Here is a 15,328-nt window from a genome sequence, read left to right as displayed (position 1 = left end):
TTTTATTAGGATACGATTTCATTGTCATTTATATTAGTGACTTTTATGTTAGTTGTCATTATTTTTTAGGTTAGTTGTCATTATTATATGCTGACTTTGTATCAGGTAATCAGTTTTGCTGGATTTTGAACCAAAAAAAAAAATCCATGATTATTACGCCATCTATTCCATAATATAAAGATGTTTTAGAGAAGTTTTGATGTTTTCGTGACAAAAAAAAAAAGAAGTTTTGATGTTTCAACTAAATTCTAGATAATATCTACTAAATTCAAAATAATATCTACTAAATTCTAGATAAAGAAGTCTAACTAAATTCTAGATAATATCTTCTAAATTCAAGATAGTGTCTTACTAAATTCTAGATAATGTCTTACTAAATTCTTTAACTTAAATACCAAAATTGGTGTGAAACTTTTTGACTACTTTCAATATATTCAATATTCAAGGTTTGTAAAGACATTCCATTTATTTATGTTATATATATATAGATATTTATGCTTGGAGAGAAGCCTAAGACAAAAGTTATCCCCACCATTGATTATCTCTCTATCATCAAAGTCTCTCGTCTCAAGAAAATGTCAGTCCAAAAATGCATTTCACCACTTGCAACGATTCTCCTACTAGCAACAACGATTCTATACAACAACCAAGTTCATGCAACAAGTCCAATCAAAACCATCGTAGTTTTGGTAATGGAAAATCGATCATTCGATCACATGCTTGGTTGGATGAAAAAACTAAACCCAGAAATCAACGGCGTTGATGGTTCGGAGTCGAACCCGGTCTCAGCATCGGACCCTTCTTCAAAGAAAATCCAGTTCGGGTCAGGTTCACATTACGTTGATCCGGATCCGGGTCATTCGTTTCAGGCGATAAGGGAACAGATATTCGGGTCGAATGATACATCCAAAGATCCTCCACCGATGAACGGGTTTGTTCAACAAGCATATTCGGAGGACCCCACTGGTAATATGTCTGCAAGTGTTATGAATGGATTCGAACCCGATAAGGTTCCTGTCTACAAGACACTCGTCTCTGAGTTCGCTGTCTTTGATAGGTAATTCTTTTAATGATATAATTTTTTTAGTATTTTCGTTTCTTTGAAAGTATTATTACGTCATAGAATTTTATTGTCGCATCCTTTGTCCTCTTACTGACTGGCCATCTTAACGTTACGTTTCGGGTATATATATTTTATTAACGGTACTGACTGGCCATCTTACTTGATTGTTAAAAATGGTTAAAAACAAAAACATATGGTTCCATTAGAATAGTTTTCTAAATATTACTTTTTTGTATTTTCATCTCTTTATGGAAGTATTGTTACGTGATATATATACTCTCTTCTTTTTTTTGATAAAATACGTGATATATACTCTTGTTTTGGTTAAGTACGTAATATATTCTTATTGACCTTTTGTGTATATAATAAACTTTCTATTACTAATAAAATGACTAGTACTAAAAGGCAATAAATCTGAAAATGATTTTAAACAGATGGTTTGCATCGGTTCCATCATCGACGCAACCAAACCGGATGTTCGTGCACTCAGGCACGTCGGGAGGAGCCACAAGCAACGACCCAAAGTCACTTGCATTAGGTTATCCTCAAAGAACCATTTTCGAAAATCTTGATGAAGCCGATATCTCTTTCGGAATCTACTTCCAGAATATTCCGGCGGTATTGTTTTATCGAAACCTAAGGAAACTTAAATACATTCCTAAGTTCCATAGCTATAGCTTATCCTTCAAGGATCATGCAAAGAAAGGAAAGCTCCCTGGTTATGCTGTGATTGAGCAACGTTACATGGATACAACATTTGAGCCAGCTAATGATGATCACCCATCTCATGACGTCTACCAAGGACAGGTTTATTTTGGCTCTTATTTAATTTATACACATATATGTATATATCAATTTTATGTAAAGTTAGTATTTTAAAAAATTCTAGAAAGATAAGATTTTTTAATTAAAATTATTATTAAAATAACAATAACTAAATTAAGAAGAAACGATGTTTTATTATCCATAAATATTGAGATTTAAAATATAGTACATTTAGAAATTTTCACATTATATTTATTCAAACTTTAGAAATATGTTAATCAGCTATATAAGTAATTAACTTTCCAAGATAAACTAAAGCTTGATGTTGAATTTCGATTCCAGTTACTAACAATTTTTATTTTTATTTTTATTTTATCAAACTTTCGAGGATAAATCACAGTTTTAATGATTTACTTAGAAACATAATTATTTTAATTAATAGTATATTTTATTTTTCCATAGCTAATATAACTTTGAAAATATTTAATACTTATATATATATATATTCACATTATGGTTTATGTAATTTATAAATATTATACTAAGTATATGAATTAATTAATAATAATAGACTAGTAATTTTTATGTTTGGATGTATATGTTTTTTCTTTGACAATGTAAAAATATAAATTTCCATGACATAGACTCTAAGCTACTTATCATAAAATAACTTAATATTATAGAATTTATAAATGAAGTGCAAATAAAATGTTCCAATGTTTTTTCTAGTGTCCAACAATGTTTCGTTACACATTTTCAGAAGTTTATAAAGGAAGTGTACGAGACACTTAGAGCGAGCCCACAATGGAACGAAACCCTACTTTTGATCACTTACGACGAGCACGGTGGATATTTCGACCACGTTCCAACACCAGTTCGCAATGTGCCTAGCCCGGACGGTATAGTCGGACCAGAACCATTCCTATTCGAATTCAACCGCTTAGGTATTCGTGTACCAACAATAGCTGTGTCTCCATGGATCGAGAAAGGAACGGTCGTACATGGACCAAACGGGTCACCATTCCCATCATCTGAATATGAGCATTCTTCGATCCCGGCGACTGTAAAGAAACTATTCAATCTATCAACGCCTTTCCTCACAAAAAGAGATGAATGGGCAGGGACGTTTGAGAACATTTTGCAAATCCGAAAAGAGCCTAGAACTGATTGTCCCGAGACGTTACCCGAACCGGTTAAGATAAGAATGACTGAGGCGAATGAGAATGCTAAATTGAGTGAGTTTCAGCAAGAGCTTGTACAACTAGCTGCGGTTCTAAAAGGAGATGATGTACTTACAGCATATCCTAAAGAAATAGGAAAAGGAATGACTGTGATTCAAGGGAAGAAGTATATGGAAGATGCTGTGAAACGATTCTTAGAGGCTGGTCGTTTAGCTTTAGACATGGGAGCGAATAAAGAAGAGCTTGTTCATATGAAACCTTCCCTTACTGGAAGAAGACATTAAGCTCGTTCTCCCCTTAAATTTCTATCATATCTCACCTTTTCCTTTGTTACTTATACAAGTCAAACACCTCATATTTTACTAATAAAATGTGTTTTAATTGACACTAATTTTAAAATTACAATGATTTTAGGATACCATTTCCCATCAAACTTTACAATTTTCTTTTTGTGCCGGTACTCTTTTTCTTTTTTTTAACAAACCAAACTTCCATTACTTATAAACTCCAGAGTTAAGGTTCATACAAAGCTGATTTTGCAAGAGCATCAGCTTCGAGGTTTTTAAGACGAGGAACGTAATTAAAAGAGCTAGAGACAAGGGCTTCACGAAGAACAGAGATATCGTGAAGGATCCCTTGAATTTCAATAACATTATCCTCAGAAGATAGCGCTGAGAAAAGCGTTTTCGAGTCAGACCAGAAGGTGACTGAGTTGAGCCCTAAGGAGACTGCATCTGAAAGTGCAGCTTTAACCGCAAGACTCTATTGCTTGGTTATGGATGAAAGTATACACTCTCTTGGTTTCAATTTATTTGATGTTTCAAGAATTTTTTTTAATTATATAACTAGTGATGATCTCACTATCCTATATAAAAATCTATTGTCATTTGACATTTGCAAATAATTACATAATACTGTATTTTTATTGGTTAAATTAATTTTTATTTAATATTATTTTAATGTTACCAATAATTTTTTATAAAAATTGTACTTTTTTTAATATGTATGTACACTAATCTTAAACATCAACTAAAGTAACATTGCATAATCTTGGTACAGAAAAAAAAAGAAGTGGAGTAGCTTAAAAGGGAAATTTTCAAAAAGACCTAAAATTTGGTTTAAAGAACAAAATAATTTTATTCAACTCAATGTAAAAGTAACATTAATAGGTTGTGAAACTACAACTAACATCTTATGAACAAACACAAAACTAGAAAATACATTTATGCAAAATCCAAAGCTGATAAAGTAGTTTATACTACATAAGTTGATCTTATAATTAAATTTTAAAAGTTTAAGAAAAATATGATTAAAATTAGTATAAATCATGTAACAATGAAATGTGTAAATTAAAATTTAATACAATTAATTAAAATGTTATTAGTGGAAAATATTTGATATATAATCAAGGTCTAGGAGACTTATTATAAAATCTACTTAAAATTTGTTGGGCATTGGCAAAGAAAAACCAAAATAAAAACAATTAGAAATCATACACTAATTGGTAGACAAAAAATAGAGATTTATAGTTTCAAAAAATCAGCAAATATCTTTTGAAAACACATAAATATGAGAAACTCGTCGTTCACAAGGACAAATTTGTTAAAAACATACTTGAGTCCCACTAGAAAGTGTCTCACAGTTGGAAAGTGACTCTCACTGTAAAGGAAAGACAAAAAGTGTCATAAGGTGTAATCAACTCATTTTTTATTGTTGTATCTTATCTTAGAACAAGAAGAAAACATAGTCAATACCAACTTAAACAATTTTCATCGTGCGTATTAACAAGCTCGGCCCTGAAAACTCATAAAAAATTGGACTAGAAACAGTAAAGGTAAAAAAGACTTGTACCTAACGGGTAATAATGATGAAAAGTTAATTATATTAGAAAAATAGGTTTGAACTCTTCACTTTTAGAAGGTAACATCGGATATTACCAACTGAACTACATACAATACTGAAAAGTCGGCAGAAAATTATACATATTCGCAAAAAGCCGGAAGCACATGCTTCTATAGCTCCTGTCCAGGGTCGCTGCTGCATATTAATACTTCAACTTTGATACCATGTCGATTTTATTTTAAACTAACATTTATTTCGAATAAATTAACTGAACTATCAAACTTCAGTCGAAATCAACTTTAACTGAAATAATATTGGTTAACCACGTTGAGTCAAATAGCACATATACACTTTCTCCTTTGCTAGCTGCCATTTGTAATTTTTTTTTTTCAAAAATTACCCAAAAACCAAAAAATGTACCCAAAATTTTGGAAAATTCTAAAACCCCGAAAACCTTTTTAAAAAATCTGAAAATCTAGCCAAAAACCTGAGAAAAACGGTAAACATACGAAAATCAAAATGTACTCCAAACCTCAAGAAATCTATGTATATTCAAAATTTCAAGAAATCTATAAAATTAAAAAATAAATAAAAAATCCCTAATATTTTTGGGATGTTGGATATTTATAGTTTGTCACAGATTTTGGGTATATTTTGATTGCATATTTTTGGTACTAATGATTTTATTTTTGAGGTATTTGAATACATTTTCTTGGTACTTATAGTTTTTCTCATTTTTTCAAGTATTTATATTTTTATTTTAGGTTTTTGGTTTTATTTTGGATTTTGAATATTTTTAGATTTTCTTGGGGTTTTAGAATATTTCCCAATTATTGGATAAATTTATAGGTTTCAAGTTTTTTTTTTTCCATATAATGGTCAAATTCCAACCTTAATCATTTCCGCTGTGTCTTTTTCTATCTCAGCTTTTTGATTCATGCCGATTTCACCTTAAACTGACATTTGACTTAAATATTGTTGGTCACCGACGCTGACTCCAATATCACATATACATTCCATGTTCTTTGGAAAAAAAATAATATATCAGGTGCCACAAATATATACGCACCCGAGCCTTGCATGCAAATATCATTTACGGTATACGCTTTCATTATCCACATTGGGAAAGATTAATCCATGTTCATTGTTATGTCCTCATGATTCCTCATGATCAAATGCTAATTTCATCATCATTACTCGATGACAAATAAGAAATCCTGATTTGGTGCCAGCTGCTGGATTGGGTAGCTATGTGGAGGCATTAGTACGGAAACACGATGTTGATTTCAGTGTAGGGCTTCTGTCACGCTACCCAAATGAGTGGGGAAGACCATACATCAGACAGCCAAGGTTACAAGAAAACTTATACAATTCTTTAGTCAAAGAAAAAAAAAATTATACAATTCTGACTTACTTCTAAACCTAGAGACATGGGTTTACATCACACATTGTATTGGGCTTTAATACAGGTGACGCTTGCCGGCCCAGACTACAGAACAGAGCCGGGTCTTAACTGTAAGTAAACCGTAAGAAGTTTTTGTTTTGTGGTCTATGTCAATAAGGTTTAGGCATTTGTTTGAATCGCAGTTTCATGTTTGCTTTTGTGTAAAGAAAAAAGATGTTGCATATCTATATAACGGGTGGTTTGTTTTGCTCATTCATTTGTTTTTGTGGCTGTATCTTACTTGGACACTTGAGGAATTTAACGAATGTGTTTTTGCTACGAATGTTTAAATTTTAATATTTTTTTAAGAATGTAATTCTAAATATTATTTTAAATATTATAAATCCAAGCTTAACCATTATTTCTAATAACTCATCAAATTTTATGGATGACTCCCTTAAGTTATCGTTTGACTAAGTAAAAGTTGACTGAAAATTAATTATAGAGGATTTTTTTTTAAAAAACATAAACATATTGAAACTCTAAATGGCTATCAAAAGAATAATTTTTTTTTGACAACATCAAACAACATCAAAAGAATAAATTAGAATAATGTATTCCTATTTGTTTTTACTTAAAATACACCATCAATAAAAAAAATTATTTTCACAATTTATCAAATTAAATTTGAGAAGGGATAATATATTATCATTATTACAATTATTTTGTTCATTCTTTCATTCTTGTCACATTTGTTCCTACTGTTCTTCCAGTAGTGATCAATTACAACTTAAACATTACTTTTTAGTTTCGTAAAAAATATTATTTTAACATTTTTCATATATATTAAAAATAATTTAAATATATATTTATATATTTATTAAATTAATAGTATTTGAATAAATATTTTTTATAAGATCAATGTATTTTATAATTAATACTAAACTGAAAATAAATATAAATTGTATTAGATTCTAAAATAACATTCTTTGTGTAACAAAAATATCAAAATAAAAAAAACAAAAGAAATAGTAAAATTACTGATTTAAGTTTTTTTTTGTGTGTAACTTAAACATACTTATATAAATTTTGTAAACTAAATTGGAGCTCTGTATCTATATGGACAACATGCTTATATTTCCAAACAAAAGCAAACAGTTTCTGTTGCTAAATTGTACTCCATCTGTTTTTAATAGATGACGTTTTGGAGAAATATTTTTATTTTAAACTACATGATGTTTGCGCTTCTTAATGTAAAATTTACTAATTTTTATGCAATATATTTTTTTATATTATGCACATTATTTTTTTATTGGTTGAAATATAATTAGTTAGATAGCTAATGATGTTTTTGCCTAGTTAAATAATTTATTAAACCGTGTATTCAATTCTAAAATAGTTATATATTGGAAAACAGATGAAATTCAAACTATTTTTTTTGTCAGCGATGAAATACAAACTATTATATATTGGAAAATTGAGTTGTATGACGAGGGTTTAAGTTTTAGGATTTATGGTTTAGGATAAGCGGTGCGCGTAAAAGCTATAAAACCATTTACTTTTCGGCCAAAACCTTTTACTTTTCTTCCGTAAAAGTAATGGGAAACATATAATTTACTAAGTTTCCCATCATTAGTTTTGGGGAAGAATCATAATTGTCTCACATAAAAGATCCCCCTCCGGTCGTGATTCCAGTGAGTGAAATCATTATGGTATCCGTAATAACATCATCGCGCATCACTTCCATATTATTAATTTTGAAATGTTGTGGACATGTAATATGTAACATACTAACATGCTTACATGCATATCTAACTTTAGTCAGTATTTAAACTAATTGGTGTATAACTAGGATACCGTTCATCTTTCCGGATATATACGTAACTGCTCATTTTGTTGGATACACGGTGTAAACATGGTTGAAAACAAAACGAGTAATTTATAAATCATCCAAACAAAGAAGAAACAATATGTATCGTTTGTAAATGCCGCTCACCCAGCAAACTGGAGAACGCGGGTTTAGAGACACATGTTTAAAAGTAAGCCACTGTGTCTCGTCAAATTTTTTTTATGAATTTTAGACGTGTTTTATACTGTTTAAATCCACCAACTCAACCATATACATTACTTCTATTTACAGTCTGCATGCAAAGAAATGAAAAGGGAGAGATTAGTAAATTGATTAATTAGTAAGATAGTCTTTAGACCAACCTTCCCTTATGAACTTCTATATAACTCAATGTATAACAAAAACTGACTAGTAGCAGAGACCAATTAAACAACAATTGACCACACTTTCAATACTTTACCAAACTGTAATCATCATTCATTCAACATACAACCATCATCACATTCTTATCATCGCATTCTATGCATCAACACAATGGATATAACCAACCCCCATCCGGTAACCTTAATACACATGTCGATGTATCTACCCGCATACGGCTCTTTAGCTACCATATCGGTTGGCATACGTTTTTCGTTAGCAGAGCATCTTCAATGGAACACTATTTTTTCTTCTATATTTTACACTAAAATAGAGTAAATCTATTATAGAATTGAATTTGCTCAAATGGTTTATTTTATAATAGAGTTACACTATAATAGATTGAAATATAGAAGAATGTTGTTTTTTACTCCAAATAGAATTACTCTATTTTATTGTAAAATATAGAAGAAAAAATAGTATTCCATTGGAGATAGTCTCAAGCTGAAAGTGTATTACACATTCCGCCTGAAAAAAATGTTCCACATATTTAAAATGTCTTCTAATATAATTTTAATCTCTAAAAATGTCACAGAGTGTAATTATTTCTTGTTAGACATGGATTTCTGTTCTACAAAGATTTTTTATTTTTCTTTGTTTGAGTATTGACTATTGAATATGGTTAGAAAATTCAAAAAAACAATTTATAATCACATGATAGTACAAAGTAGAAATAACAATTCACCTAATGATACTTACACTTTTAATCTCATGATAATCGCATATAATTCAAATTATATGAATATACATCTCGACAGCTAGGAGTGCTAAATAATACCGTATCAGTAGAAAAAAAGAAGATATATCCTAAAGTTAAAAATAATCAAAATGATTAGACACATGGTAAGGCTCATCCCTTTCCTTCCTAGTCATCATAAACCTCGGCGGCAAAAAATAATTAACGCTACGATTATCACTCTTAATCTTGTGATTAGTCTCTTCTTTAGGGACCCAAGGTGGCTTTATAGACCTGATTAGTGCCCAATTAACACCTTCGAAGAACTCATGTCTTTTGATCTCAATAGAGCCTTTGAGACTCCCTAACCTCTTCTTAGGGTTCTTCACCAGTAATTTGGTGATAAGATCTTGAGCACTCACCATATTATCGTACTCTTTCTGGCTATTCACTACAACCTTTGGGAATGTTAATGGTGCTTTAAGAATGTTTACTAGCGTTTTCTCGTTGTTATCGCCTTTAAACGGAGTCGTCCCGAATATCATCTCGTACATGAATACACCGAAAGTCCACCAATCAACTGCACTTCCATGCCCTTGCCCTGACAAATAATAACTAGTTAGCAGTATTGAAAATTTGTTTGGCTTACCAAGCTAAAATCATAGAAATATAATTTTCACTCAAAAAAATCAAGCAAATAAAAATTTATAAAAATATATTGCTGTGGCTATACCTGAGATAACCTCCGGGGCCAAGTACTCATGTGTTCCCACGAACGACTTAGAACGAGCGTTGATTGGTTCGGCGAAAATTGATGGACATCCACCAGAGAGGTCTCTAAGCCCACTTGAAACCCGAGAACAAGAAGAAGGTTGTCGAGAGAACGTTCTAGAAACGTCGTTGCTTTTGACCGATCCGCTAGTACATGCTGCTGTCTCGTGTATTGTGGTGGTAATAACATTCTTTCTTCTTCTTCTTCTGCTAGAAGCGGGAGAGAAGCAGGAGATTACGGGGTGTAATGGAGTCGTGGTGCAAGAAGGTGTCGAGCATATGCTGAAGTCATCATCATCATCATCATAGTCATGGACTTGACGGTCATAGTCATTGTGGTTGAGGAGCTGTGGAACGACGTTGCATTTGAAAGAGAGGTCGAAATCAGAGAGCATCACATGACCATCGCCTCTTATTAATACATTCTCCGGTTTTAGGTCTCTATACACAATTCCCATCATGTGGAGATACTCTAAAGCAACTAGTGTTTCTGCTGCGTAAAACCTGATATTATCCACCATTTGATGATTAGTTGTTACATTGCCAAAATATGTAAACCTACTAATATATACCATGCATTATTTAGAGCATTTCCAACTTATTTTTATATTTTCTTCAATAATATATAGTATTATTAGAGGGTAAATTTACTCCAATACATTTATATATGTATTTTCCTCTATTTTTTTTTTTAATATTTAGGGAAATAGATAGCATTTGTTTTCCATTTTCTACTCTCTATTTTAAGAAATGTTATTTTACAAAATAAATTTGAATAATATATCTCTATTATAGGGTTACTTTATTTTAAAGAAGAAAGATTGCCTTCACCACAAAAAAGATTGGTATATATATTTTAGCTGAAAAATCTAATCCAGGTCCTGCGAAAATGGGTGGTTACCGAAACCATATATAAAGCGGTCAACTAACACAAAAGGTGAAAACATTTTCTTGATAAGTACACATATATAGTGCCATTTGATGGAAAAAATTTACAATTAATAAATAAGTTTTGTTTAAAAAAAGAATTTTGTGGTTAAAATCTAAAACGAAACCCCAAACAAAAAAGCAAAAGAACAATTGAAACCTCTATTTTTAGATAGTGGATGAAATACTATTGTTTTTTTTTTGTAACTATGAAATACTATTGTTTAAAGAAGGATTACCTAGTGGAGGAAATACCAAAACGTTTTGACTGCTGGCGTAAGCGGGCGGTGTAGAGATCACCACCGGGACAGTACTCCATGACGAGAAAAGAGTAATGAGAAGCCTCAAACGCTGCGTATAAAGTTGGGCAAAAAGGATGATCAAGCATCCCTAAAATCTTCTTCTCCATCTCCGCCCTTCCAAGCTTTTTCTTCACCGCCACTGCCTCCTTGTCCACAACCTTCATGGCGTAAAACGCAACCTCCGGGCTTCCACGTATTTGACAGAGGTACACACTTCCAATGTCACCACTGCCTAACCTCTTCAACAGCCGGAAATGTTCTAACCCTACCGCACGGCCGCAGCGTCGGCGTAGCCTAGCCATAGCTTCCCATGCGATCTGGTTGGCTTTGTGAGGCTTAGATTGGTGGTTGTAGGTGTTGAGGTCATGATGGTTACTTAGATGAGATATGGAGCTACTACAACTAGGACTGGCCGTGAAAGAACTACTTAGCCAGCTCGTGCGGCGGCTGGAGTCTGGTCCGGCTGTTGAGGTTTCATAATCGGACTCATGGTCTTTGTAAGACTTTGTGGAGTTTGCCATTTGAAGCGTTTTGGGAATGAAAACTGTCTTGTCTGTACTATTTATCATAATCTCCACCTTATTCACTTTTTGTATTTTTGTTTATATATTTACTTTCCAATCAATTTTATAAAAGAAAGTAGTAAAGATAACACCATGCGTGAAGATAACCGATATAGATCTAATGCGGATATGAACATAAAGGAGTATTGATGAGATGCACATGTCAGGCATGCTTCGCCAAGCTGACACCACCACTATCCTTTGTTTTCTGTAAAGTTAAATGCTTGAACAATAAAATCCTATGCCAGCTTTTACCTCTAGGTATTAGAATATTCGATAATCCGTAGATAGCCAAATTATAATGAATAACTTTAAAAGTTACAATTACGTGAGTGACCAGTGACCACAAACTTATTTTTATTTTAATCATCATTTACATGTACGTGCGAAAGATAAATTTATTTGGTTAACAAACAAAAACAAAAAGATTGACAAATTATGGAATTATATTGGCATGTTCGAATCAACAAACAAGTCAATAAATTATTTATAATTTTGATTGTATGAAATTTGAAATACAAAAATTAATTATACTAGGTAGCACCACGCACGGATTATGAATAAATACATATAATTGTTTTTTTTTTGACTTTTGACTAGTAAATTTTCAAAAACATTAGATCATGGACATATGAAAACACATAAGAAAAGATTTTATTTTATTTTTAATGCTTAATCTCTTCAACTTCTTTCAGTCGTAAGATGGTATTTCTAATATGTATTTTTGGTAGATTACTCCCGAGTTTTTTTCACATATTTATAATTTAGTTTACACTATTATATTTTATGTATATATAATGAATATGTACTGTAGTATAAAAATAAATTATAAGAAGCTAACTTAGTTATGATTCAATTATTTTTCATTTCATAAACATTTTACAACTTTTAGTATCTTTATAATTCCTACACAACTTTTAGTATCTTTTTTTTCCTTGGATATATAAATTATTCACTGTATATAAGATACTACATTTGGTGTTTCAAAAAAAAGATACTACATTTATAACCGATATTGATAATAATACAATCATTTAAAAGAAAATTAGTAAACCAGAAATGTTATATTTCGTAGTACGTAAGCTTCAGCTTCTTGGCGCATTCTGTCATAACGTTGAGTAAGATGTCTAGCATTCTCCACTGGAGCTCCCAAAACCATTGTCCGTAACGGCTTAGCAAGCTAAAAGTTTCAAGTTAAAATTTCAGACTGAGATGTGATTGTTGTAGCTAAATTGCACAATAAAGAAAGAAGCACGTAAACACCATGAAACTAATCGGCTTTAAAAATCATTCATAAATACATGAAAAATGCAGATGAAGCAAGTAGATCTTGCCACTAATGGCCGTCTTTGCATTATGTTGTTAAACTTCAAGGGAAAACTATGTACCTTTTACCATGTATGGATTGATTTGGCCCATAACTTACACAAAAATTAGATACGGTATATGTTCTTACTGATTTTTAGTGTAACATGTTTTTTTTTGTTTTCGGAATACGTTAGACACTCGAACTCACTCGCCGCCGTTATTAATACCAAACTTGTTTCCATTTGGTCCTATTTATTTATCTGAAAGTGTGGCTTACATTGTCCTTGCCTATTACAGTGTAATAGATTGGTATTTTACCAATAATTTTTTTTGTTTCCGTATAAGCAAATGTCAGAGCGTAACATGCCACCATACTGATGATAGGATTTTAACCTCTAGTCGTCTGCTCCTTCTTTGTCGTATAACTGTAAGATATATGCTTAGAGCCTAGCACCTAAAAATCACACCAAAATGGAAATGCTAATTCAAAATACCATGCCCTCTTAATGCAAAAAAGTATACAAAAAATTTCCTTCAACATTACCTTATAATCTTCTCATGTTGCGGCTCATTAGCATAAGCAACATATCACTTGCTTTTCAGTCGCAGTTCCAACTAATAATAAACACATCTTGAGACCAGAAACTTCACCAGCAACCTCACTATCAGTATAAAATACGACAATTTTAGCATGCCACGCTGGGACAGTACAATCTGTTTACTACTCTACATTCCACAAAGGGATAATCACAGGTACATAATATATCAGCAACCAGTTCTGAAAATAACAATTGTAAAACATTGATTTCGCAAATAAACATCAAAGCTTAAATATATAGTGCTTTGCTGCCGTTTTTTTTCTTTTAAAAGTGTCTATTTCACAACATTAAAATCATTCATATTTCTATAAACGAACCGATGATACTATTGGTAACATCCTGATCCCATATTCTTTTGGTCAAAGCTCAATAACAGTCTAATACCTGATATGTGAGTTTAAATTTGAGAACATGATTCTAAGGACAATAATGTAGCTACCAAACATACATATATTCTCACTTTTCTCGAATCTGTGCCACTCCATGATTTTCCATAATCACATAATATACAGTACCTCTACATGCTCATCACTTTTCATGTGCTTTCCATCTTTCGGCCGAGTATCACGTCGCGCCCTTGGACTTCTCAAAGAGGGTGACCAATGGCTTTTGAGAGAAAAAGGGGAAATAAACATAAAAAGTAGAAAGTATTAGTATAAGCAAAACAAATTACATACAAAAGTGATGTGCTAAAAATATATAGAGCATCGGGAAAGAACCTGGATATGGTCAGGACCAAGCAACCTCTTAATACACTTGAGAGCTTTGTGAAGATGCCACAAGGAAACATGTACATTTCGTCGACCTTCCTCAAGTATGGCTACATTGATGTATGTAGCAGCAGGGTTTCGATAAGATGGACAGCATGTTAGATGTAAGAGATACAACGCACAATTAACATATCAAAATTCATTGGACATAATATGGGAGAAAAAAACTGTAGTAGTAGACATTTAAACCATTAAATCTCACAACAGTTACTTGAGAGCCAACTCTATGTGCTGAAGACTATAAGAGAAGACAACAAGATGATCAAAACCTACATTTCAAGGCAAATTTCACAGGTGCCATATTTCAGAACTTTCTGAGATATATCCTCAAGTCAAAAGAACAAAAATTGCAGATGTTTGATTGGTGAGGAACAATCACTGCTCGCAAATTTTATGACCAATGCTCTTCTGGTCACATATAAAGCTGATGCAGTTTTATATGTGAGCTTGTACATTTGTTATGACACCTTAGCTTTTTTTATTAAACTTACTCACAAGGCCCAAAATGTTTTTTTTGTTGCTACCAGCCCGTTATAAACCAGGACCGGTACTACCGTGGATTATTAAGTTCAGGACTGCCCTGCGGAAGGCGCATGAGAAAACAAATTCGCCCATCATCTTCTTACCCTTTGGTTACTATTATTCTCTCAAAAATTGCTTATAAAGTCTCCATCATAACTCGGGTCTCTTTCTTTGAGTTCTACCATGATAACACGACATGGATGATTAGTAGTAGCTTGACGGTTTCATAGTTGATTGTTGTTTACTTGTTTTCTTACTATGATTGAAATTTCAGCGACATTCAATAGATATGTAAACTTTACTTCACAATTTTTCATTATAGTATATATAAATTTGCATCAGTCTATTCCTAAATTATGTCATTTATATATGCAGAACAATGGATG

The 15,328-nt window shown here is 31.9% G+C and overlaps 2 protein-coding genes across 2 annotated transcripts; one reads left to right on the top strand and one right to left on the bottom strand.

The window, feature by feature from the left end:
* Positions 1-252: 252 nt before the first annotated feature.
* LOC103864845 (non-specific phospholipase C2) lies at positions 253-4,573 on the top strand. Its single transcript, XM_009142614.3, has 3 exons — positions 253-1,057; positions 1,498-1,870; positions 2,589-4,573. Exons 1-3 carry the CDS (start codon positions 495-497, stop codon positions 3,291-3,293), a joined length of 1,641 nt encoding a protein of 546 aa, XP_009140862.3. The 5' UTR covers positions 253-494; the 3' UTR covers positions 3,294-4,573.
* Positions 4,574-9,131: 4,558 nt separating this feature from the next.
* LOC103864742 (protein kinase PINOID 2) lies at positions 9,132-15,256 on the bottom strand. Its single transcript, XM_009142502.3, has 3 exons — positions 11,118-15,256; positions 9,914-10,455; positions 9,132-9,781 (listed from the first exon to the last, which is right to left on the bottom strand). The coding sequence occupies exons 1-3, from the start codon at positions 11,747-11,749 to the stop codon at positions 9,318-9,320; spliced, it is 1,638 nt and encodes a 545-aa protein (XP_009140750.2). The 5' UTR covers positions 11,750-15,256; the 3' UTR covers positions 9,132-9,317.
* Between the last annotated feature and the right edge of the window lie 72 nt (positions 15,257-15,328).

Source organism: Brassica rapa, chromosome A04, assembly GCF_000309985.2.
Source record: "Brassica rapa cultivar Chiifu-401-42 chromosome A04, CAAS_Brap_v3.01, whole genome shotgun sequence".
Classification (NCBI taxonomy): domain Eukaryota; kingdom Viridiplantae; phylum Streptophyta; class Magnoliopsida; order Brassicales; family Brassicaceae; genus Brassica; species Brassica rapa.
The sequence above is the reverse complement of the archived record's forward strand: the minus strand, read 5'-3'. Positions and strand labels throughout refer to the sequence as shown.

Coding starts and splice junctions, on each gene's coding strand:
- LOC103864845 (XM_009142614.3), top strand. CDS start 495: ATGCTTGGAGAGAAGCCTAAGACAAAAGTTATCCCCACCATTGATTAT. Junction 1,058..1,497: donor GAGTTCGCTGTCTTTGATAG/GTAATTCTTTTA, acceptor GATTTTAAACAG/ATGGTTTGCATCGGTTCCAT. Junction 1,871..2,588: donor ATGACGTCTACCAAGGACAG/GTTTATTTTGGC, acceptor ACACATTTTCAG/AAGTTTATAAAGGAAGTGTA.
- LOC103864742 (XM_009142502.3), bottom strand. CDS start 11,749: ATGATAAATAGTACAGACAAGACAGTTTTCATTCCCAAAACGCTTCAA. Junction 10,456..11,117: donor TTTGGTATTTCCTCCACTAG/GTAATCCTTCTT, acceptor GGATAATATCAG/GTTTTACGCAGCAGAAACAC. Junction 9,782..9,913: donor GGCCCCGGAGGTTATCTCAG/GTATAGCCACAG, acceptor ATTATTTGTCAG/GGCAAGGGCATGGAAGTGCA.